Below are 23,788 nucleotides of genomic sequence, written 5' to 3'. Positions count from 1 at the left end.
TGAATAGTTAACCTCTGGTGGTTTTTATATGTAATAAAATAGTACTCAAGTTACTCACCTGAGTTTGTGCCTAGAAGTTTTATTGGACATATTCCAAATTCTCCAGCCACCATTTTGTACCACATTTCTGTAATTTTATTTTTTACATAAAGCCCTAACATCCTCTTTCTGAGATTGTGGCATTACACCAGGAATGAGTTTGGCTCATTGTGTTATACACTCTATGCTTGAAGTTGTGTAATGTGTGAATTTATGGCCAAAATTTATATTTCCAGCCTTTTATCACTTATCCCACAGAGATGCAACTTAGGCCTTATCTGCTCACAAAAGTCATACTGTTGTAATTGTACTTTGTATATAAAGTTTATTTGGCTACATCATACTCAAATTTGATGAAAAACACAATATAGACTACATCTTTGACAATATTGAACTCCATTTGAACCCCTGAAATTTTTGTAATTGGGGGAAAAAATCTTTTCAGTCTTTGCCGTTGTGAAGATCAATATTTTTTCAAAGTTAATACAGAATAAAAGCAGGATTCAGAGTGGTAGCCATGTTAGTCTATATCAGCAAAAACAACGAGGAGTACTAGTGGCACCTTAGAGACTAACACATTTATTATGCTAATTTCCCCCTACTGTTATTCACACCTTCTTGTCAACTGTTTGAAATGGGCCACCCTGATTACCACTACAAAAGTGATTTTTTTCATCCTGTTGATAATAGTCCACTTTAATTGAATTGTCTCGACCCCCCACTTGGTAAGGTGCAGTGGCTGAGTGGTTAAGGTGCTTGACTACAGTCCTGAAGGTCGTGGGTTTGAGACTTGCTCTATCTTAGGGGGGAGGGATAGCTCAGTGGTTTGAGCATTGGCCTGCTAAACCCAGGGTTGTGAGTTCAATCCTTGAGGGGGCCACTTGGGTATCTGGGGCAAAATCAGTACTTGGTCCTGCTAGTGAAGGCAGGGGGCTGGACTCGATGACCTTCCAAGGTCCCTTCCTGTTCTAGGAGATGGGATATCTCCATTAATTAATATAATCAGACCCTATGCATTCTATGGTCATAGAATTTACCCACTGCCACAGAATCCAAAACCCTAGGTCTCTTTTTTTTAAAATATCACATCCTCACAGGAGGATCCGGGGAACTACAGGCCAGTCAGCCTCACCTCAGTCCCTGGAAAAATCATGGAGCAGGTCCTCAAGGAATCAATTATGAAACACTTAGAGGAGAGGAAAGTGATCAGGAACAGTCAGCATGGATTCACCAAGGGGAAGTCGTGCCTGACTAACCTAATTGCCTTCTATGATGAGATAACTGGCTCTGTGGATGAGGGAAAAGCAGTGGATGTGTTATTCTTTGACTTTAGCAAAGCTTTTGATACGGTCTCCCACAGTATTCTTGCCGCCAAGTTAAAGAAGTATGGGCTGGATGAATGGACTGTAAGGTGGATAGAAAGCTGGCTAGATCGTCGGGCTCAACGGGTAGTGATCAATGGCTCCATGTCTAGTTTTCAGCCGGTTTCAAGGGGAGTGCCCCAAGGGTCAGTCCTGGGGCCGGTTTTGTTTAATATCTTTATTAATGATCTGGAGGATGGTGTGAACTGCACTCTCAGCAAGTTTGCAGATGACACTAAACTAGGAGGCATGGTAGATACACTAGAGGGTAGGGATCGGATACAGAGGGACCTAGACAAATTAGAGCAGGGGTGTCAAACTCAATTGCACAGGGGGCCAAAACTCAAAACTCGCGGGCCGAACAGTATAACCATTTATTTAACAGACTAAATATTTATGTTTTTTAACCATTAATATGAACCAAAATACAGGATATCATTCCAAAATAAATACATTTCAACTTAAAATATTTTGCTCTTCATAAAAAAATATCCTGTCAATACAATACATTCAAAATCTGTACATGCTGGAATATTAAAAAATCTGAAAATATAAATAAAAAATTGAATTTAAAGCAAAAGTATAATCATAACAAATCATAACATTCCATTTTCTTGTCCTATTTAGTCAGAGCCTGATACTTGGAGTCTTTTCTTTGCAACAAGTTCGTTTATGTTTGGGGTTAGGTTCTGTGTTGTGAAGATTCTCAGGATCGATTGCAGGTGTTCATCAGTGAGGCGACTCCTGTGTGACGTTTTGTTAATTTTCATCACAGAGAACAGCTGCTCGCACAGATATGTGCTGCCAAACATGGACAGGATTCGAGCCGCATGTTGGCGGAGCTGCGGCATCGCTTCAGGAATGAAGCGAGTGAACTGTGCTGGCCCCGCAGTGTCGTACTTTGCCTTCAGTGTCCCGTTACATTGCAGTTCTATCAGCTCCATCTGCATTTCTACAGGTGCGGTTTCCACATCGACTGCAAATGGGTTGCGAAGCAGCTCGAAGTTACTTTTCTGTGCCTCAAAGTCACTGAAGCGCCGTGCGAACTCAGTGCGCAGCGCGCTGAGTTTTTCAGCAAAGGTGGCATTTGGGAAAACTGTGGCACTTTCTTGGTTCCGTATTACTTGGCAACAGGGAAAGTGAGACAAGTTGCATTGGTGCATTTGTGTCTCCCATAAGCGCAGCTTCACTTGAAATGCCTTCACTGCATCATGCATATCGGTTATTATGTGCTCCCGTCCCTGGAGTTGAAGGTTTAAAGCGCTAAGATGCGACGTTATGTCAGCCAGGAACGCCAACTCACATTTCCACTTTTCATCCCGCAGAACTGTGCAGTCTTTCCCCTTACTGTCCATGAACTGGCAGATTTCCTCTCGCAGCTCAAAGTGTCTTTTGAGAACTTTTCCCCGACTTAGCCACCGGACCTCCGTATGATATGGCATATCGCCAAACTCGCTATCTATTTCCCGCAGAAAAGACTGGAATTGGCGGTGATTTAAACCGTGGGCTCTGATAAAGTTGACGGTTTGTGTTACAGTGTTCATCACATGATCCATTTTTAGGACTTTAGCACTCAGCGATTCCTGGTGTATGATGCAGTGATACACTGTCAACTCACCGGCACAGTTCTCCTCCCGCATCTTTGAGCGCATCCTTCCCACCAGTCCATTTTTTTCACCACACATAGCAGGTGCGCCATCTGTTGTAAGTCCAACGAGTTTTTCCCACGGCAGTTTCATGTCGGTTACACTTTGAAATACATTTCTAAAGATGTCTTCTCCTTTCGTTGTCCCGTGCATCGATTTAATGTCCAGTATTTCCTCTGTTACGCACAAATTGGAATCCACACCACGGATAAATATCGCCAGCTGTGCAGTGTCAGTCGCGTCAGTAGTTTCATCCACGGCAAGGGAGTATGCAACAAAATCTTTTGCTCTTTCAATCAACTGTGTTTTCAAATCAGTCGCCATCTCACAAACCCGATTAGCAACAGTGTTTCTGCTGAGGCTTACATTTGCAAACGCTCGCGTTTTATCTGGACAAAGGACGTCGCACACTTTCATCATACAATTCTTTACGAATTCCCTATCGGTAAACGGCCGTCCTGATTTGGCGATCTCTTCGGCCACAATGAAACTTGCTTTCACAGCAGCTTCACTTTGTGATTTTGCTTTGGTGAAAAACGTCTGCTGGGATGTCAAATTCTTCTTCAACTCCTCTACCTTTTGTAGCTTCTGTCCTGCGCTCAGGTTTTTGAATTTGTTCTCATGTTTCGTCTCGTAGTGCCGTCTTAGGTTATACTCCTTCATTACAGCGATATTACTCCCGCAAAGGAGACACACTGGTTTACCTGCAATTTCAGTAAACATATACTCATTCTCCCATCGGCTTTGAAAGCCTCGGTTTTCAGAATCAATTTTTCTCTTGGCCATTGTTGGGGTCTAGCTTTGATTTGATATTAGCGTTGTATACATCAACAGACCGCGAACTTGAACCGCGGCTTGCCGTTGGCGGCAATTGCACTGCATCATGGGATTTGTAGTGTGTGTTATTGGGGCGTCATATCACAGGGCCATTAAAAACAGATATATAAAACGATTTCGCGGGCCGGATATAATTGTATGGCGGGCCGGATGTGGCCCGCGGGCCTTGAGTTTGACACATGTGAATTAGAGGATTGGGCCGAAAAAAACCTGATGAGGTTCAACAAGGACAAGTGCAGAGTCCTGCACTTAGGACGGAAGAATCCCATGCACTGCTACAGACTAGGGACCAAATGGCTAGGTAGCAGTTCTGCAGAAAAGGACCTAGGGGTCACAGTGGACGAGAAGCTGGATATGAGTCAACACTGTGCTCTTGTTGCCAAGAAGGCTAACGGCATTTTGGGCTGTATAAGTAGGGGCATTGCCAGCAGATCGAGGAACGTGATCGTTCCCCTTTATTTGACATTGGTGAGGCCTCATCTGGAATACTGTGTCCAGTTTTGGGCCCCACACTACAAGAAGGATGTGGAAAAATTGGAAAGAGTCCAGCGGAGGGCAACAAAAATGATTAGGGATCTGGAGCACATGACTTATGAGGAGAGGCTGAGGGAACTGGGATTGTTTAGTCTCCAGAAGAGAAGAATGAGGGGGGATTTGATAGCAGCCTTCAACTACCTGAAGGGGGGTTCCAAAGAGGATGGAGCTCGGCTGTTCTCAGTGGTGGCAGATGACAGAAGAAGGAGCAATGGTCTCAAGTTGGAGTGGGGGAGGTCCAGGTTGGATATTAGGAAACACTATTTCACTAGGAGGGTGGTGAAGCACTGGAATGCATTACCTAGGGAGGTGGTGGAGTCTCCTTCCTTGGAGATTTTTAAGGCCCAGCTTGACAAAGCCCTGGCTGGGATGATTTAGTGGGAATTGATCCTGCTTTGAGCAGAGGGTTGAACTAGATGACCTCTTGAGGTCCCTTCCAACCCTGATATTCTATGAATGTACTGTATACTTAATTTCATACAATGTTATCTGGATAATTCTAATCTGATTTTATAATTTAGATTGTCCTGTATTGTTGCAACATTTGCTATGTTTCTGTCATGCTATTATGCAATATTCTCAATTTCTCCCTTGTTTTCTGGATATATCGATGTATTCCTAAGCAAGAAATCAAACTGAACAGGATTTCTGTTTGGACAGTGATCTGTAGACCTCCTGGGTTTTGAATCCGATAACCTTCATACCAGTGTTCATTTGCTTCTCTGTATCAGTTTCCCCCAGATATATTTTGTTATTCAAATTACAAAGGTAGCAGTAATACTTTAATGGAGTGAAATTGTCTGTAAATTAGGCAGAAAATTATTGCTTAGTTCTGGACATAAAGATTAATCACTTTGGACCCTTTGGAAGTATTATAAAATCAGGTTGTTTTTAATATTCTCTATTTTTATGCTTCTATTCCTTATTGGAGGGGCCAAACTCCTGCTGAGTCAGATTTCCAGGTGCTTGAAATTGCTCGGAAACTGGAGATGTATGGCGTTAGATTTCACCTTGCATCTGACCGTGAGGGGTCCAAAATTAGCCTGGCTGTTTCACACATGGGCGTACTAGTATTCCAGGTAGGTTGGAGAAATAATACCAGATATGTACATCTTCCTTTTGATTATAATTCCTTAAGTAACTGTCAGTCACTTTAATCTACAAATCTCTTCTGACTTTTTTTAATAGCTGACTTTATATCACAGAATCATAGGGTCAGAAGGGACCGCAAGGGTCATCCTGTCTAACCCTCTGCCAAGATGCAGGGTTTATTGCTAAACCATCCAAGACAGATGGCTATCCAGCCTCCTTTTGAAAACTTCCAGTGAAGGAGCTTCTACAACCTCCCTTGGCAGTCTGTTCCATTGTTCAACTGTTCTTACGGTTAGGAAGTTTTCCCTGAGATTTAATCTAAATCTGCTATACTGTAGTTTGAACCCATTGCCTCTTGTGCTGCCCTCTGTGGCAAGAGAGAACCACCTTTCTCCATCTTTTATTATGGCAGCTTTTCAAGTAGTTGAAGACCGCTATCATGTTCCCCCTTAATCTCCTCTTTTTCCAAATTAAACATACCCAGTTCCTTCAGCATTTGCTCATATGGCCCTATGGGTGCTCCACTGTAGGTGTGACTTCATCCCTGTGCTGCTGATTAGAGAACTTTGGTAGCTGTGTCCATTGGGCCCAGACATGCATCGTCTCTCTTCATGCTGCACCACTGGCTAGAGTGTGCAGGCTAACCATTTACAAATTTAACGACTTTATTGACAAACTGGCCAAAGGACATCAGCAATATTTTAAAGCCATCATAGAAGAGGGACAATTAGTAGCAAAAACATCACTACAATTGGTCCTCCCTGCCACCAACACGGCAGGTAGGTCCATCTCCACAGCGATGGTGATGCAACGATCATCATGGCTCCACTTATCAGGATTCCCGAAAGAGGTGCAGTCCATAGTGGAAAATTTTCCTTTTGAGGGTACGAAGCTCTTCGCCAAAAAGACCAATGCCTCCCTTCATACCCTGAAGGATTCCAGGGCTACCCTGAGGTTGCTGGGAATCTGTACACTGGGGTAAAAGAGGTGTTTTAGTCCCCAGTCTCAACACCGACCATATGTGGCTCAATATTTACCTCAGCACCATTAAGAACCAAAGAGAAAGAAAGAGAAATTCCTGAAGTGCAAACCGTCTGGTCTGCAAACCTTGTCCAAACCACCTGCATATAAATATCCTTTTTGACGGGCAGGTTGAGGCGCCGCGAGACCACTTTCCACAACTGACGCAACCATCCATGGCCAGATCCGGGGTGGGTGGCGATGGGGCTAGAGGGATCCCAGCCCACCCAACTCCACCAGGTCCCAGCCCAGGGCCCTGTCAGCGGTGAGTGTGTTCACCATCCAGTCAGCGGGGATCCTACCGCAACACGCTGACCTTACATGAGTTGGAGATACCACTCATTCCGCCTCCTTGGGCCACTTCCTACTGTGTTTCCTGAAGCTGTAGACTGTGTATTGTTGAGGTCTCCGGGTTCCCTGGTGTGGGTAGCTCCCAGGAATTCTGACTCCTGCCAATTGGGTGTAGGTAGCACGTTTCTGGTGTAGTCCCTGGGATCTCTGGCTCTCGCAGTTAGGGGCTCCTGGCCTGGAGCCTCCACCAATCGTGATTCCTCCTCAGTGACTAGCCCAGACTGAGCTGAGTTGCTCATCTTTATAGTAGCACAGCAGTTGGAGCATGCTCAGCACGGTCCGAGGGCCGGGACTTCCTCTGCCCATAGTGTGGGATTAAACTTTTCTCTCCTCGTGCGGGGTATGCACACCCTGTCACAGCGCCATACAGGCAAAAGCCCTCCTACCTCAGCATAGGTTCCTGTCCCTGGCTTCACTCCTAAACACCATTCAGTACAGTCCACAGATACTGCCCTGACTCTGCCTCCAACTTTTTGGACACATGGCAGCAGGCATTGTGGTGATACCACACGCCAAATTCCACGTGTGATGTTTCCAATTATGGTTTAGTTCAGTTTACAGACCAAACAGGGACAGGCTGGACAAACCTGTCACTACCCACCAGGCTCAAAAATTCCTTAAACTGGTGGAAGGACCCAACCAATGTGTGCAAAAGGATCCCCTTCTCATACATGTCACCATCATTCTTTCTTACCACCAACTCACCACTCATAGGGTGGGGAGCACATTTAAATGGCCTAATGACACAAGGCAAATGGTCACATGCGGAGTTGTCTCTACACTTCAGTCTCCTCAAACTGAGAGCGGTCAGGAATGCCTGCGCCTATTTTCTTCTGCTGATCGCAGGATCACATGCAAAGATCCTAACAGACAACATAGCCTGCATGTATTACATCAAGCGTCGCCGGGGGCCAGGTCACCCTCCCTATGCATGGAGGCTGTGAGACTATAGAACTTGTGCATCTCTCACAACATCACGTTATCCCGCAACTTACCTCCTGGGCACGCAGAATTCGATAGTGGACAACCTCAGTTGCAAATTCCCACAAAATAATGAGTGGGAGATGTACTCATCAGTACTCCACAACCTGTTCACACGATGGGGAACACCATCCATAGACTTGTTCACCATTCACCAGAACAAGTGTCGATGCTACTGCTCCAGGGTGGAGATGGGACAGCAGTCTCTGGACGATGCTCTTCTTCTCCCCTGGGACAAGGACCTTCTTTCCACCTTTCCTCAGTTTCCTCTTCTGCTGAAGCTCCTGTTAAAAATAAACAGGGATGGAGCTCACGTCATCCTGATTGCCTCTACTTGGCTGAGGCAGACCTGGTATCCTTACCTGATACAGCTTGTGATGTGCCCGCTGATCTCTCTCCCGACCTATCTGCACCTCCTTTCGCAGGCTCCTGCTTGGTTCCAGCACCTAGAAAGTTCATGTTCAAAGGAAGTAGAGGAGGTTCTATTTACACAGTAGAAAGTCCACCACACAACGTACTTACTGTCAGAAATGGTCCAGGTTTCAGATTTGGTTCATTTCCCAACAAATCTCTCCAATGTCATTAACTCTTCCACATATTCTAGTCCTATGTTCTGACCCTTAAAAAGTCAGGATTATTCCTAAGCTCTCTTAGGGTCCATCTATCAGCTATTACAGCCTTTAATGGTACTGTCTCACCCAATCACTAAAAGATTCCTTAAGGGTGGTATCAACCTCTTCTTTCAATTTCGATTCCCTAAACCTGGTTCTGAAAGTGCTGACTAGGCCCCCCCTTTGAACCAATGGCCACCTGTTCGCTAACATACCTATCAGTGAAAACGGCTTTCCTAATAGCAACTATCTCAGCCAGAAGGGTAGGAGAGATAGCAGCTCTGATGGCGTATCTCCCTTACACAGTATTCTTTCCTGACAAGGTTATACTCCGGCTACATCCAAAATTCATCCCTGGGGTAACCTCCCTGTTTCATATGAATCAATCAATTCACTTTCCAGTCTTCTACACCAAACCTCACCAAGACAATAGGGAGGTTATACTACATACCCTAGATGTCAGGAGAGCCATGGTCTTTTACCTTGATAGGACAAAGGCCTTCAGGAAGTCCCCTAGACTTTTCACCTCTGTGGTGGAAAGATCCAAGGGCTCAGCAATATCAGCCCAAAGACACTCTTAAGTGAGTCTTGAATTGCATCAGACAGTGCTACCAAATTCTTAACGTGATCTCCTCCCTCCCCACCCCTGGATCTATATACATTCCACAAGATTGATCTCCTCATCTGTCGCCTTCTTCAAGGATGTCCCATCACAGAGATCTGCAGAGTGGGGACGTGGGCTTCAGTCCACACTTTCGCAGAACACTATGCTATCACTGGGGACTCCACCTCCGATGCCATCTTCGCCTTCACAGTACTGTCATCTGTAACTAACCCAACTTCGAAGTCCCAGCCCTCCAAAAGGGGTACTGCTCGGGAGCCACCTAAAATGGAGCACCCATAGGAATGCTAGTCAAAGAAGAAGTTACTCACCTTGTGCAGTAACAATGGTTCTTAAAGATGTGTCCCCCTTGGGTGCTCCACAACCTGCTCTCCTCCCCTCTAGTTCTGAGTTCTCGTTTATGACACTGTGTTAGAGAAGGCACTGAGGACGATTAGGCTGAGTGCGCTGGCTAGCCTCGTGACACAGCACGAGGAGAGACAGTACATGTGCGGGCCCAATGAGCACTGCTACTTAAGTTCTCCGATCAGCAGTGCAGGAAGTTAGACACACCTATGGTGGAGCACTCATAGGGGGACACATCTCGAAGAACCATCGTTACTGCACAAGATGAGTAACTTCTGCAGATATTGATGACACCTGGGAAACTCAACCCAGGTGAGCAGTTAAATTGGATTTTGTAGAGCTATCCTTGGGTAGAATGAACAATGGAAAGCTTACAAAAACAAAAAAACAAAAATACCTATCTAAAACTTGTATATACCACAAAGTAACTGATATTGTCCTTCAACATCTGCTTGAAGACCCTATGTTTTCTATTAATCTATGAATGATATTGCAAAGCAGATAAAGCCTGATCAAAGGAATAAATTGAAAATAGATTTGAATACAATGAATTTTGGGGGCAAGGAAGGACATTTGTTATTGTTCAAGATACAACTTGACTGTAAACATTTCTTGCTAGCCATAAATAATTTTGTTTTTCATTTAGGGTACCACAAAAATCAACACCTTCAACTGGTCTAAGGTCCGTAAATTAAGCTTCAAGAGAAAAAGGTTTCTTATCAAGCTACACCCAGAAGTCCATGTAAGTCTAGCCATACCTATAGCCATGGCACTGTTTGAAACAAGTCTTCTAAATGTTAGTAGAAATACTTAAGTCTATAATTTTGTAAAGCAAGTGGATTTTTTTAAAATGCCCTAAAGGATACTTTTTGGCTTCATCCTTCAGTTATTGTAGTAAAGGTCTCCCCCACCTCCTCAATGTCCCTACCTTGCTCTTCTAAGGCTTTCCACTTCCTATATCTGTCTTGGCCCTCATTAGACATAAGCATGTGTATTTTAAAATATCAAATAGTAACGATAGTTATGAGTATGTTCAGTATGTAATTCCTGTGTATTTTCTTTTTAATAGGAATGTTGCTTATAGTACTGGTGCTTCATATGTAAATTTGCCTACTGCTAAAACTAGTAATTTGGGGCCATATGCTCCCTTTGCTGCATGGTGGGGAGAGAAACAAAAGTTCACAAAAGAGGTCTGTTTGGATTGGGTGACAAGGATGAGAGGCTATTAGGCAGGCCTACCACCAACTGTGAAGTGCTGGACAATCCTGTTTACAATGACATGTTGTCAAATTTGCAAGACTGAAGAAGGCATGGCCAGCCATAAGGGGTCGGAATTTCTGAGCAGACACTCTATACACCATGAGCCCAGAACTTTGGAATTCAATTATGGGGCAAATTGCCACTTGGGAGCTAATGCTGCTTGTTTCAGCTTGCTGCTAGTTTCTTTCGGTGGCTTTAATGTACCTCTGGGTGTTATGTAATATGCAGTTATGGTAGCTGTGTGAGTCACGCTGCCCATTGCTGTAGTTAAGGGTATGAGAGGTTCATAAAAGAGCAGGCACTCCTGCAGCAGATGTTTGGAGATCTGTAGGGTTTGGGGCCAGAATTTGCTTCAGATTCCTGGGCTCCACATGGTTGCCAGATTACAGACTGTGCACCTGCACCCCATTGCTAATCACATATGCAAGGGGAGAATGGGGCATGTTTATCCCAATTTTCAGCCCACTAAATTTTTGCAGTAAACTTTTTCCTTCTGTAGTTTTTTCATGGAATAGAATGAACAGAAATATCCAAAACTGGAGACCTGGTAATAATGGGAGACTTTAACTACCCAGACATCTGTTCGAAAAGTAGTATGGCAAAATACATTTCCAACAAGTTTTTGGAATGTACCAGGGACAACTTTGTGTTTTAGAAAGTGGAGGAAGTAACCAGGGAAACAGTCATTTGAGACTTGATTCTGACCAAGATGAAGGAATTGGTAGTAAATCTGAAAGTGGAAGAACGTATGGGTGAAAATGATCATGAAATAATAGATATCATGATCCTAAGAAAAGGGAGGAGTGAGAGCAGCAGAATAAGGACAATGGACTTCAAAAAAGCAGACTTTAACAAACTCAGAGAACTGGGAAGAAAATCTAAGGGATAAAGGAGTCCAGGATAGCTGGCAGTTTCTCAAGGAGACAATATTTAACGCACAATTGCAAACTATTTTGATGCAAAGGAAAGATAGAGCCATATTGGCCTCTTAGTAGTCTTCCTATCAGGAGCTCTTTAATGACCTGAAATTCAAAAAGGACTCCTATAAAAAGTGGAAACATGGATAAATTGCTAAGGAGGAGTACCAAAGAATAACACGAACATGTGGAGACAAAATCAGAAAGACTAAGGCACAAAATGAGTTATACTTAGCAAGGAACATAAAAGGCAATAAGAAGAGGTTCTTTAAACATGTTAGAAGCAAGGGAAAGACAAAGGGAAGTGTAGGCCCTCTACTTAGTGGGGAAGGAGAGCTAATGACTGATGACATCAATAAGGCTGAGTTGTTTAATACCTCTTTTGCTTCAGTCTTCACTAAAAAGTTTAATAGTAACTACATACTCAAAACAATATTCATGACAAGGGGGAAAGAGTGGAAGCCAAAATAGGGAAAGGTTAAACAATATTCTGATAAGTTAGATGTATGTGGCGGGGGGAGGGATAGCTCAGTGGTTTGAGCATTGGCTTGCTAAACCCAGGGTTGTGAGTTCAATCCTTCATAGGGCCACTTAGGGATCTGGGGCAAAATCAGTACTTGGTCCTGCTAGTGAAGGCCGGGGGCTGGACTCAATGACCTTTCAGGGTCCCTTCCAGTTCTATGAGATAGGTATATCTCTCTATATATTATTATATTATAAATTCATCCTAGGGTACTTAAAGAACTAGCTAAAGCAATTTTGAACTGTTAGCAATTACCTTTTGAGAATTCAGGGTGTGGTCCCAGAGGGCTGGAAAAGGGCTAACGTATCTATTTTAAAAAAGGGGAACAAAGACAACTTGGGAAATTATAGACCAGTCAGCCTAACTTCAATACATAGAAAGATACTGGAACAAATTATTAAACAATCAATTTGTAAGCACGTAGAGGATAATAGTTATAAGAAATAGCCAGCATGGATTTGTCAAGAATAGATCATGCCAAATCAACTTAATTTTCTTCTTTGATGAGGTTACTGGCATAGGCACCACAGGAGGGAAGGAGCAGTAAATGTGGTATTCTCTTGATTTTAGTAAGTGTTTAGACATAGTCCCACATGAACAAACGAAGGAAATATGGTCTAAATGAAATTACTGTAAGGTGGGTGCACAACTGGTTGAAAGACCGTACTCAAAAAGTAGTTATCAATGGTCATCTGTAAAACTAAGAGGATGTATTTGGTGGTCAGTCCTGGGTCTAGTACTGTTCAGTATTTTTACTGATGACTTGTATAAGGGAGTGGACAGTATACTTACAAAATTTGTGGATGACACCCTGCTGGGAGAGGATGCAAACACTTTGGGGGGACAGGATTAGAATTCAAACTGACCTTGACAAATTGGAGAGTTGGTCTGAATTCAACAAGATGAAATTCAGTAAGGATAAGTCAAAGTACTGTAGCCATGGCATCCAGCAAGTACTTCACTTAAGAAGAAAAAATCAAATGCACAACTACAAAATGGGGACTAATTGGCTAGATGGTAGTACTGCTGAAAAGGTTCTGGGGTTATTGTGCATCACAAATTGAATATGAGTGAACAATGTGATGCAGTTGCAAAAAAAAAAAGGCTAATATTCTGGGATGTATTAAAAGGAATGTTGCATGTAAGACATGGGAAGTCATTTTTCCACTCTACTTGGCACTGGTGAGGCCTCAGCTGGAGTACGGTGTCCAGTTCTGGGCACCACACTTTAGGAAATATGTGGACAAACTGAAAAGAGTCCAAAGGAAAGCACCGAAAATGATAAACATTTTAGAAAACCTGACGACCCCGATGCAGTTGCCCCTCTGGCCAGATCTTCTGTCATAGAATCACAGTCGGCTCCTGCACCCAAATCTGGCAGTGCTGCACCTCACAGTTTGGTTGCTCCATGGTTAACTGCTGAGGAGCAGGAATGCTTGGCTCGAGTCCAGCAGGTCTTACGGGGTAGTAGAAAGCCCTCCACTAGAGCGATCTGTCTGGCCAAATGGAAACGATTCATGTGCTGGGCCTAGGCCCAATAGGTTAGGCTAGAGCAGGCCTTGCTGCAGTTAATCCTGGACTACCTTATGTACCTGAAGGTCCAGGGTTTGTCCCTTTCATCAGTTAAGGTCCACTTGGCCGCTATATCAGCCTTTCACCCTCCATTCCAGAGCAGGTTGGTCTTCGCACATAACATGACCGTCCAGTTCTTAAAAAGTCTGGAGTGGCTCTACCCCGAAGTCTAGGACCCAGTCCCTCCGTGAGCCTGGAATCTGGTGCTTGCGTGGCTCATGAAAGCCCTTGGTGTTCTGTTCCCTTCTTGTAACCGTGCCCTAGTGGGTCACAACTGAGGATGCCAAGTTCAGGACGAACTGCTGAGATGTAGGGCAAATGCAACCCAAAACTGGTGGTTATTTTTTTATAAGATATACCAAACCAGCCACAAAAGTAAACTCCTGTTCTTCTTCGAGTGATTGTTCACGTCCATTACACATTAGGTGTACGCGCGCCGCGTGCACGGACGTCGGAAACTTTTTCCCTTAGTGGCTCCCGTCGGGCCGGCAGGGCCCCTCCCTCCCGCCAGAGCGGCGCCCCGCTCTAGGGTATATATATCCCTGCCGACCCGACCCCTCCAGTTCCTTCTTACCGTCCATGGCGGCGTTGCAACAACTCTGTCTCTCGTCTGAGAGTGTCCCTTAGCATAGTCATTAGTGTTATTTAGCAAACAGTTATCAGTTAATTAGTAGTAGTGTTGAGCTTAGTAGTTAACAGCTCATTAGGTACTTAAAGTTCCTGCTGTCGTTGCTTGGTCAACCCCGGCACCGGCCCTGGGCGGCGGGGCATGCTGCACGCCCAAGGCTTCAAGGCTTGTGCCACGTGCCACAAGCCTATGCCATTGAGCGACCCCCACGACTCCTGTCTCCGCTGCCTGGGGGAAGCTCACCAGAAAGAGCGCTGCAAGATCTGCAAGGCCTTTAAGCCCAGAACTAAGAAAGAAAGAGACTTTCGCCTCAAGCAGCTGCTCATGGAGACGGCGTTGCAGCCCTCCACTTCGGCGGCACCATCTGCCTCAGTGCGGAGCGCCCCGGCATCGGTGTGGGAACCGGCGCCGGCGGGTCACCCGAAGCCCACGGCACCGACCCAACGGGGGCATGTACGACACCGGTCGTCTTCGCCGGCAAAATCGAAGGGCCAACCCAAGGCCCGAGGACGCTCCCCGCATAAGAGGGCAGCGCCGGTGAAGACCTCGAGTGCGCCTATGGCCGGCACGGCCCCGGCACAGGCCCCGGTAGTGGCTCCGGCGCCGAATGGCCCGTCGAGCCCCGGGATAGGCGCGTCGAGTGAGGATGAAGGGCTGGAGGAGCTCTTGGAACAGCCCTCCACTCCGGACACATTTGAGGCAGCAAAGGACCTCATTGCATTGTCCGTTGAGGGCCCTCCACGAACTGAGGACGCTCCGCCGAAGCTGCCACACAGAGGCAAGCCGGCGATGGTGCACCCATCACGGTCGCCATCTCGGCACCGTTCAAGGCACCGGTCCCGGTCGAGCTCCGCCTCGGTGGACTCCCGGTTGCCCTCGGCGCAGAAAGCACTGCAGCAGTCGGGCTTCAGCAAGCGGTCGGCACCGACTCAGCAGCCATACACGAGTCGACACCGGGATGCGTCGGCAGTACGTTCCCCGAGACTGACCAGCCGTAGTCGTTCCCGGTCCCGTGGTCACCGGTACCGATCCAGGTCGGCGAGACTCATAGACTCATAGACTTGAAGGTCAGAAGGGACCATTATGATCATCTGGTCTGACCCCCTGCATGCTGCAGGCCACAAAACCGTCCCTACCCTTTCCTTGACTCTGCTGATGAAGTCCCCAAATCCTGTGTCTTAGTGACTTCAATTGGCAGAGAACCCTCCTGCTAGAGATCCCTGCCCCATGCTGCGGAGGAAGGCGAAAAACCTCCAGGGCCTCAGCCAATCTACCCTGGAGGAAAATTCCTTCCCGACCCCAAATATGACCAGGTCCTGGTCGCGGAGGCGCTACTCCCCAAACCCGGACCGGCACCGTTCTACGGCTCCGCCATGGCCTTCCAGATCACTGTCCGTGGTGTCGGAGACTGACTCGGGCCGGTACGGCGGGTATGCCCATAGGGCACAGGCTAGTAGGGACTACGAAGCCTGTGGCCATCCCCAATGGGGCCAACCAAGCCAATGGCCGTTCTGGACACCCTGGGCCTACCACCAGCAAGGGCCCCCATCTAGGACCTCGAGATCCGGGCCATCAGGGTACCGATCCCACTCTCCGCGGTACCGCCCGCCATCTCATAAGGAGGCAACGGTCTCTAGACTGCAGGAGCGGGAGGGAGTGGACTCGGCACCGAGCACGGTACCGTCCCAGTCCCACACCGTGGGACAGGCCCCAGAGGAGCAACCGGTCGATGTTGGGTTGCAGGAAGATGAGGATGGGCAGAAGGCCCCGACCTCTTCCTCCTCGCCGGACGAGGCAGTAGCGGGCACGACAGTGTCCGGCCCTCCCCCGATTGATCATCGGGCGCACCAAGACCTGCTTCGCTGGGTAGCCCTCAATCTGGGCTTGCAAGCGGAGGAGACTATAGAACAGGAGGACCCCATGCTCGACATCCTGAGCCCGGAGGGGCCCTCCAGAGTCGCTCTCCCGATTATACGGACAGTCCAGTCCAACTATAAGACGGTGTGGCAAACGCCGGCCTCCAGTGCACCAACTGCAAGAGGTGTGGAGAGAAAATACTTCGCCCCATCTAGAGGGTTTGACTTCCTCTTTTTGCACCCGTCTCCTTGTTCGCTGGTGGTCTCGGCGGTCAACGAGCGAGAGCGTCATGGCCAGCAAGCCCCTGCGCCCAAGGGCAAGGAGGCAAAACGATTGGACTTGTTCGGAAGGAAAGTCTATTAGTCTGGGGGCCTCCATCTGAGGATCGCTAATCAGCAGGCGATTCTAAATAGGCACAATTGTAATTCTTGGGCATCAGTCTCCAAGTTCAAAGACTCCCTACCGCCGGACGCACATCCTGAGTTCACGGCCCTGGTGGACGAGGGGATGGCGGTGGCCAAGACCTCGTTGCAGGCCTCCCTCGACTCAGCCGACGCAGCGGCTAGAACAATCGCGTCAGGGGTAGTGATGAGGCGTTCGGCATGATTACAGGCTTCAGGCCTTCCGCCAGAGGTGCAGACCACCCTGCAGGACCTCCCGTTTGAAGGTTCGGGCTTGTTCTCCGGCCAAACGGACGCCAGGCTACATAGCCTTAAGGACTCGCGAGCAATCCTAAAGTCATTAGGAATGCATACCCCGGTGACACAGCGCAAGCCCTTTAAACCTCAGCCACCACAGAGGCAGTACCACCCTCACCCTCGGCACGAACCGTACCGCCGTCGTGGCAGGGATAACAGACGGAGACGTAACAATATGCCTAACCAGGGTCAAGGTCACGGCCAGGGCAAACCGCAGCCAGGGAACAAACCAGGCTTTTGAAGTTACGCTCGAGGACAGCATACCACATTCCATACCGGATCCTCCTCTAAGTTTCAAGGACTGCCTGTCCCATTTCTACCGGGCATGGTTGCGCATAACATCGGACCGCTGGGTCCTGCGCACAGTGAAGGCGGGCTATACCCTCCAGTTTTCCTCGCCCCCTCCCTGCCATCCCCCTTCCCCGTCCCTCTTCAGGGACCCCTCTCACAAGCAACTTCTCATGCAGGAGGTAGAGACCCTTCTCGCAGTAGGACCTAAGGGGAAAAGGATTCTACTCCAGGTACTTCCTGATTCCCAAGGCAAAAGGGGGCCTCCGTCCTATCTTGGACCTGCGCGACCTAAACAAGTTTCTGGTCAGAACGCGCTTCCGTATGGTCTCCCTTGGAACTATTATCCCATCCCTGGATCCGGGGGATTGGTACGCTGCCCTCGATATGAAAGATGCCTATTTTCACATCGCCATCAATCCGGCCCACAGGCGGTTCCTGCGCTTCACCGTCAACCAGCGCCATTTCCAATTTACGGTCCTGCCTTTTGGCCTGGCATCAGCACCACGAGTATTCACGAAATGCATGTCCGTGGTAGCAGCCTTCCTTCGGAAGAGAAGGATGCGCGTGTTCCTGTACTTGGACGACTGGCTCCTCGCGGGCAGGTCAGAGGCCGAGGTCCGCTCTCACGTGACCCTGGCCTTACAGATGTTCGGCAGGCTCGGCCTCCTGGTCAACATGCCCAAGTCCACGTTAGCTCCCACACAGAGACTGGACTTCATAGGTGCAGTCCTGGACTCGGTGACCGCGCGGGCAAGCCTCCCAGAGTCACGGTTCCTGACAATTCAGAGGGCCGTAAGCTCAGTCCAAAAATTCCCCACGACAACAGCAAGGTGTTGCATGCAGCTCCTGGGACACATGGCAGCCTGCACACATGTAGTCAGACATGCCCGCCTAAGGCTCCGGCCCTTGCAGTTGTGGTTTACCCAAACGTACCGCCCCAACAGAGACCCCTTGGATCTGGTGGTGACGATCCCGGATCGGGTGTTGGGCTCGCTCCGCTGGTGGCTCGATCAACAGCAGGTCTGCGAAGGGATCCCCTTCGCTGCCCCACAGCCCACTCTGACGTTAGTAACAGATGCATCGGACCTGGGTTGGGGGGCACATCTGGGGGAACTGCGGACCCAAGGTTTGTGGTCCAAAGAAGACAGGTTGCTTCACATCAATCTAAAGGAGCTAAGAGCGGTTCGCCTCGCCTGTCAGACCTTCCACGCCACCATAGAAGGTCACAGCGTGGCAGTCCTGACGGACAACACTACCGCCATGTTCTATATAAACAAGCAGGGCGGGTCCCGGTCCTCTCCCCTCTGTCGCGAGGCACTCCAATTATGGGACTTCTGTATAGCCCATGCGATCCATCTCATTGCAACGTATCTCCCGGGGATCCAAAACGGCTTAGCGGACCGCCTCAGCCGATCCTACCAAAGGCACGAATGGGCGTTGAGGTGAGACGTCCTGCATTCAATCTTCCGGAGGTGGGGCTTTCCCCGGGTGGATCTTTTCGCCACCAAGGACAACAGTCAATGCCCTCAGTTTTGCTCGTTTCAGAACCTCAGCCCGGGATCATTGGCGGATGCCTTCACGATTCCGTGGGGAGGGAGCCTGAGGTATGCCTTCCCTCCGTTCCCGCTCATACACAAGGTCCTCCTCAAGACCCGCAGGGACAGGGCGACAATTATACTCATCGCCCCGGCCTGGCCACGCCAGCATTGGTTCACGACCCTGCTGGAATTGTCCATAGCCGACCTGATCACCCTCCCCCTCCATTGCGACCTAGTCACACAAGACAAGGGTCGCCTGCTCCACCCGAACCTGTCATCGCTACATCTCACGGCGTGGTATCTCTCTGGCTGAACGATGCGGAACACAGGTGCTCTCACCAGGTTCAACAAATTCTCCTTAGTAGTAGGAAGCCCTCCACAAGAGCGACCTACCTGGCCAAATGGAAAAGGTTCTCCCACTGGTGCGAGCACATACAGCCTCTACAGGCCTCAGTTCCGTCGATCCTGGACTACTTACTGCACCTCAAGCATCAGGGGCTTGCGCCCGCCTCGATTAGAGTGCATTTAGCTGCCATCTCGGCATTCCATCCGGGAGAGTTGGGAGTGTCAGTGTTCTCCAACCCCACAGTGGCCCGATTCCTCAAGGGGCTGGAGAGGGTGTTTCCCTACTCGCGCCCACCGGTCCCTGCGTGGAGTCTGAACCTAGTCCTAACTAAGCTCATGGGGCCCCCCTTTCAACCCCTAGCCACTTGCTCCCTCATGCACCTCTCGTGGAAGGTGGCGTTTCTCGTGGCCATCACATCGGCCAGGAGGGTATCGGAATTGAGGGCCCTCACTTCAGAACCCCCTTATACAGTTTTTCATAAGGATAAGGTGCAACTGAGGCCGCACCCCAAATTCCTCCCGAAAGTGGTATCGCAGTTTCACATGGGACAGGACATTTGTCTACCGGTGTTCTTCCCTAAACCCCATACGGACCCTCATCACCGCAGCCTACATACCCTCGATGTTCGAAGGGCATTGCCGTTTTACCTGGAACGGACCAGGTCGTTCCGCAGAACACCTCAGCTGTTTATTGCCATTGCGGAACGTATGAAAGGCTTGCCTATCTCGACACAGCGCTTATCGGCGTGGATTGTGCATTGTATACGCACATGTTATGAGCTCGCCAATGTTCCGGCCCCAGAGATCCGGGCCCACTCGACTAGGGCCCAAGCGTCCTCACCGGCCCTCTTGGCGCAGGTCCCTATCCAGGAGATCTGTAAAGCGGCCACCTGGTCGTCCATACATACGTTCACAGCCCACTACGCGATCCACCATCAGACCAGAGAGGACGCGATGGTCGGACGGGCTGTGCTACAGTCAGTTGTACCTTGACTCCTACCCACTTCCAATGGTAAGCTTGGGAATCACCTAATGTGTAATGGACGTGAACAATCACTCGAAGAAGAAAGAACGGTTACTTACCTTCTGTAACTGTTGTTCTTCGAGATGTGTTGTTCACGTCCATTACACTTCCCACCCTCCTTCCCCTCTGTGGGAGTCTCCGGCAAGAAGGAACCGGAGGGGTCGGGTCGGCAGGGATATATATACCCTAGAGCGGGGCGCCGCTCTGGCAGGAGGGAGGGGCCCTGCCGGCCCGACGGGAGCCGCTAAGGGAAAAAGTTTCCGACGTCCGTGCACGCGGTGCGCGTACACCTAATGTGTAATGGACATGAACAACACATCTCGAAGAACAACAGTTACAGAAGGTAAGTAACCGTTCTTTTCACCACACTGGCTAACAAGAAAACAAAGGCAGTTTCCTCAGGCATTCCAGTTCTTATATCACCACCAAAAACACTGGATTCAGAGATGAGTGGTTCTTTATAACCAGTCTCATCAAATAATAGGTTCTTCTGATCCCAAAGGACCAGCCACACACCCAAGTCAATATATAACTTAGATCTTACCCAAAAGTCACGCTGATGCCAATCCCTGAGTATCTAAGATCTAAAGGTTTATTTATAAAAAGAAAGAAAGGTGAAAGTTAAAATTGGTTAAAGGAATCAGTTACATACAGTAATGGCAAAGTTCTTGGTTCAGGCTTGTAGTAGTGATGGAATAAACTGCTGGCTTAAGTCAAGTCTCTAGAATACATCCACAGTTTGGATGGATCATTCAGTCCTTTGTTCAGAACTTCAGTTTGTAGCAAAGTTTCTCCAGAGGTAAGAAGCAGGATTGAAGACCAAATGGAGGTGTTTCCAGGGCCTTTTATAGCTTTTGCCATGTGGAGGGCATCCCACTGTTCTTATTGTGGAAAATTACAGCAACAAGATGGAGTTTGGAATCACATGGGCAAGTCATATGTTTATGCCCAGTTTCCCTCAGTCATTGCAGGAAGCCATTACCTACACTCCAGACAGCACATTTACATGACAGTCCACTCAGTGTAAATGGACATCTCCCATGGTCCGTTGTCAACCAAGTGTTTCTTGATGAGCCACTTAATTTGAATAGTCCCTCCAAGATGTGCAGGGCATTACCTCAGGAGCAAACATTTAAAGTCCAAGTATAGAGACAATATTTATAAATTCACATACAAAAATGATACATGCATACAGATAGCATAATCAGAACCAACAAATCATAACCTTTTCATAGACACCTCACTCGACTACCTTTGTTATATATTTGCAGCAAATATTGTACAGTGGTTGCAACAATGATCTATGTGGTTATATTTTAATTAGATAACGTCACAGCGTCCTGTTCCCTTCTTTTGCTCTCCTGCAAGGTGTCATTCCTGGTGGCGATTACTTCTGCCCGAAGGGTTTCCGAGATTAGAGCACGTACATCGGAGCTGCCCTACACAGTATTTTTTAAGGACAAGGTTCAACTGCAGCCACATCTGGCTTTCCTGCCCAAGATGGTTTTGCATTTTCACATGAGTCAGAACATATTCTTGCCAGTAGTCTTCCCAAAGCCTCATAAGTCTGAGGAGGAACATAGGTTGCACTCCCTGGATATCAGAAGAGTGCTAGCCTTCTATATCGAAAGGCCCAAGCCATATAGCAAGTCAATGCGGTTGTTTGTCACGGTGGTAGATAGGATGAAAGGTCCCTTCCAACCCTGATATTCTATGATTCTAAGTAGGCTCGACGCCTGCTTTCCAAGAGGACGCGCTGAACCCCCCTCCGAGCATGTCCTTTCCTCCTGACCTAACCATTGAGCAGCCACGCCATGAGGTGGAGTGCTGCTAGGTTGGGGTGGAGGAGACGGCCCTGGTCCTGGGAGATCAGATCTAGGTAGGATGGCAATGGCCATGACGGGGTGACCGCCACACTGCACACCAGGGCAATCAGGAGGACCCAGGCCCAGTCCACCCTTATTTTCTCCAGGACCCTGCCGATCAGAGGGAACGGGGGAAAAGCGTAGAGAAGCTGACCTGACCAGGATAGGATAAAGGCATCGGAGATAGCGCCCTTCCCTAGGCCCCCCTGGAGCAGAACCAGGGACACCGGCGGTTCTGCCGAGTCGTGAACAGGTCCACCTGGTTGAGTTCCCCACTCTTGGAAAAGTCTGTGCACCACCTCTGGATGTAGAGACCACTCATGCTGAGAGAAGAAGTCTCGGCTGAGGCGATCCACCCGAGAATTCCGGGCGCCCGGTAGGTGATAGGCCTGTAGGCAAATGTTGTGGGCTATACAGAAGTCCCACAGCCTGAGGGCTTCCTGGCAGAGGAGCAGGCCCCGCCTTGCCTGTTGATGTAAAACATTAAGGCCATGTTGTCCAACGCTGGCTCCACGGTCCAGAGGCAAGCCACCGCTGGGATCTCCGCAGTCTCCCCTGGCTCGGGTACCATTTGCGGTCGAGGGAATGTTCCCGATGCCATTCGCTGCCCAGCGACCGTCCAGTGCATAGTCCATGCCAGTCACCGTTGACCCCCACCACGTTGTCTGGCTGGGTTCTGACTGATAGGGGCTCCAGGCAGGACCGGTGCTACCATTAAGGCAAACTAGGTAGTTGCCTAGGGCGCCAAGATTTGGGGGCGCCAAAAAGCGGTGCCCCCAATTTCTTTTTACAGCTTTCCTGGGCTGGGCTGCCGGCAGCACGCTGACACGTGCGGCTCAGACTCCCTTTCCCAGCGCAGCGGCCACTCCATGCAATTGTCATTTCCAGCGGGGGGCACCGTGGTCGGGGAGGGGGCATAGCAGAGGTGAGCTGGGGTGGGGAGCCCTGTGGCAGCTCCCCCCCCCCCAGCAGCTCCCCCCCTCCCCCTCGGGGAGCCGTGCGGCAGCTCTCCACCCCAGCTTACCTCTGTTCCGCCTCCTCCCTGAGCACGCGGTCGCCGCTCCAGTTCTCCTGCCTCCCAGGCTTGCGGCGCCAATCAGCTGTTTGGCGCCGCAAGCCTAGGAGGGGAGGAGAATTAGAGCGGGGGGGAGCTGCTGCAGGGCAGGGGGGGCAAAGTGGAAGTTTTGCCTAGGGCATGAACTTCCTTGCACCGGCCCTGGCTCCAGGCACCGCTCCACCCCGAGGAGCGGGCCCTGTCGTGACAGAGACAGACGACACAGAAGGTCTTCTTCTCCGAGGGGCTATCATAGCCAGCTGCGACATGAACGTCGATGCCATTCCCGTTCATCGTCTCGCTCCAGGACCCTGTCATGGCACTGCCCCCGCAGTTTGGGCGTCGATCGCCGGTGCCTCGCCAGTGCAGATCTGCCCGCCTGAGCCAATTGCGGAGCAGCTGCTACTGGTGGTACCGTTCCTCCACATCGGGATCGCGGTTTCATGGTCGGCACCGTTCCCGCCGCTGCCGCTCTTCCCGGTCCAGGGACAGCGGCAGGTTGTACGCCAGCCCGGCCTCCCTTCGTAATCGTTGATTGATGGGACAGGCCAGTCAGGCTGAACAGCCTGCTCCGCCAGTGCCACAGCAGGTGCAATGGCACTGGGCTCCGTGGCCGGCACAGTGGTACCAATGGGCCTGTGGCCCCTGACGCAGCCCACGGTGGGGGCTCGCTCAGTGGCCGGAGCCTCAGAACAGCTGTCGGCCTTCCTGTCCCAGCCCCCGAGAAAGGAATCGGTGGGATGTGCATCTTCTATGCCCGGTGGCAACCTACCAGTT

The 23,788-nt window shown here is 49.1% G+C and overlaps 1 protein-coding gene across 15 annotated transcripts in view; it reads left to right on the top strand.

The window, feature by feature from the left end:
- Window positions 1–23,788, top strand: part of FARP2 (FERM, ARH/RhoGEF and pleckstrin domain protein 2) — a 270,101-nt gene that overhangs the window by 100,873 nt on the left and 145,440 nt on the right. For 13 of the 15 annotated variants that reach the window (XR_010590399.1, XR_010590400.1, XM_065557154.1 and 10 more), the window contains exons 8-9: window positions 5,347–5,496; window positions 10,086–10,181. Coding sequence is in view for 12 of the 15 variants with exons in the window: in XM_065557154.1 (XP_065413226.1) it covers window positions 5,347–5,496; window positions 10,086–10,181 (246 nt within the window). In the remaining 3 variants the exon portion in view is untranslated. The remainder of the gene's footprint in view (window positions 1–5,346; window positions 5,497–10,085; window positions 10,182–23,788) is intronic. The other 2 variants (XR_010590401.1, XM_024111831.3) reach the window with 1 other exon arrangement.

Source organism: Chrysemys picta, chromosome 9 (assembly GCF_011386835.1).
Source record: "Chrysemys picta bellii isolate R12L10 chromosome 9, ASM1138683v2, whole genome shotgun sequence".
Lineage (NCBI taxonomy): Eukaryota > Metazoa > Chordata > Testudines > Emydidae > Chrysemys > Chrysemys picta.
Note: the sequence above shows the minus strand (reverse complement) of the source record. Positions and strands in the feature narration are given on the sequence as shown.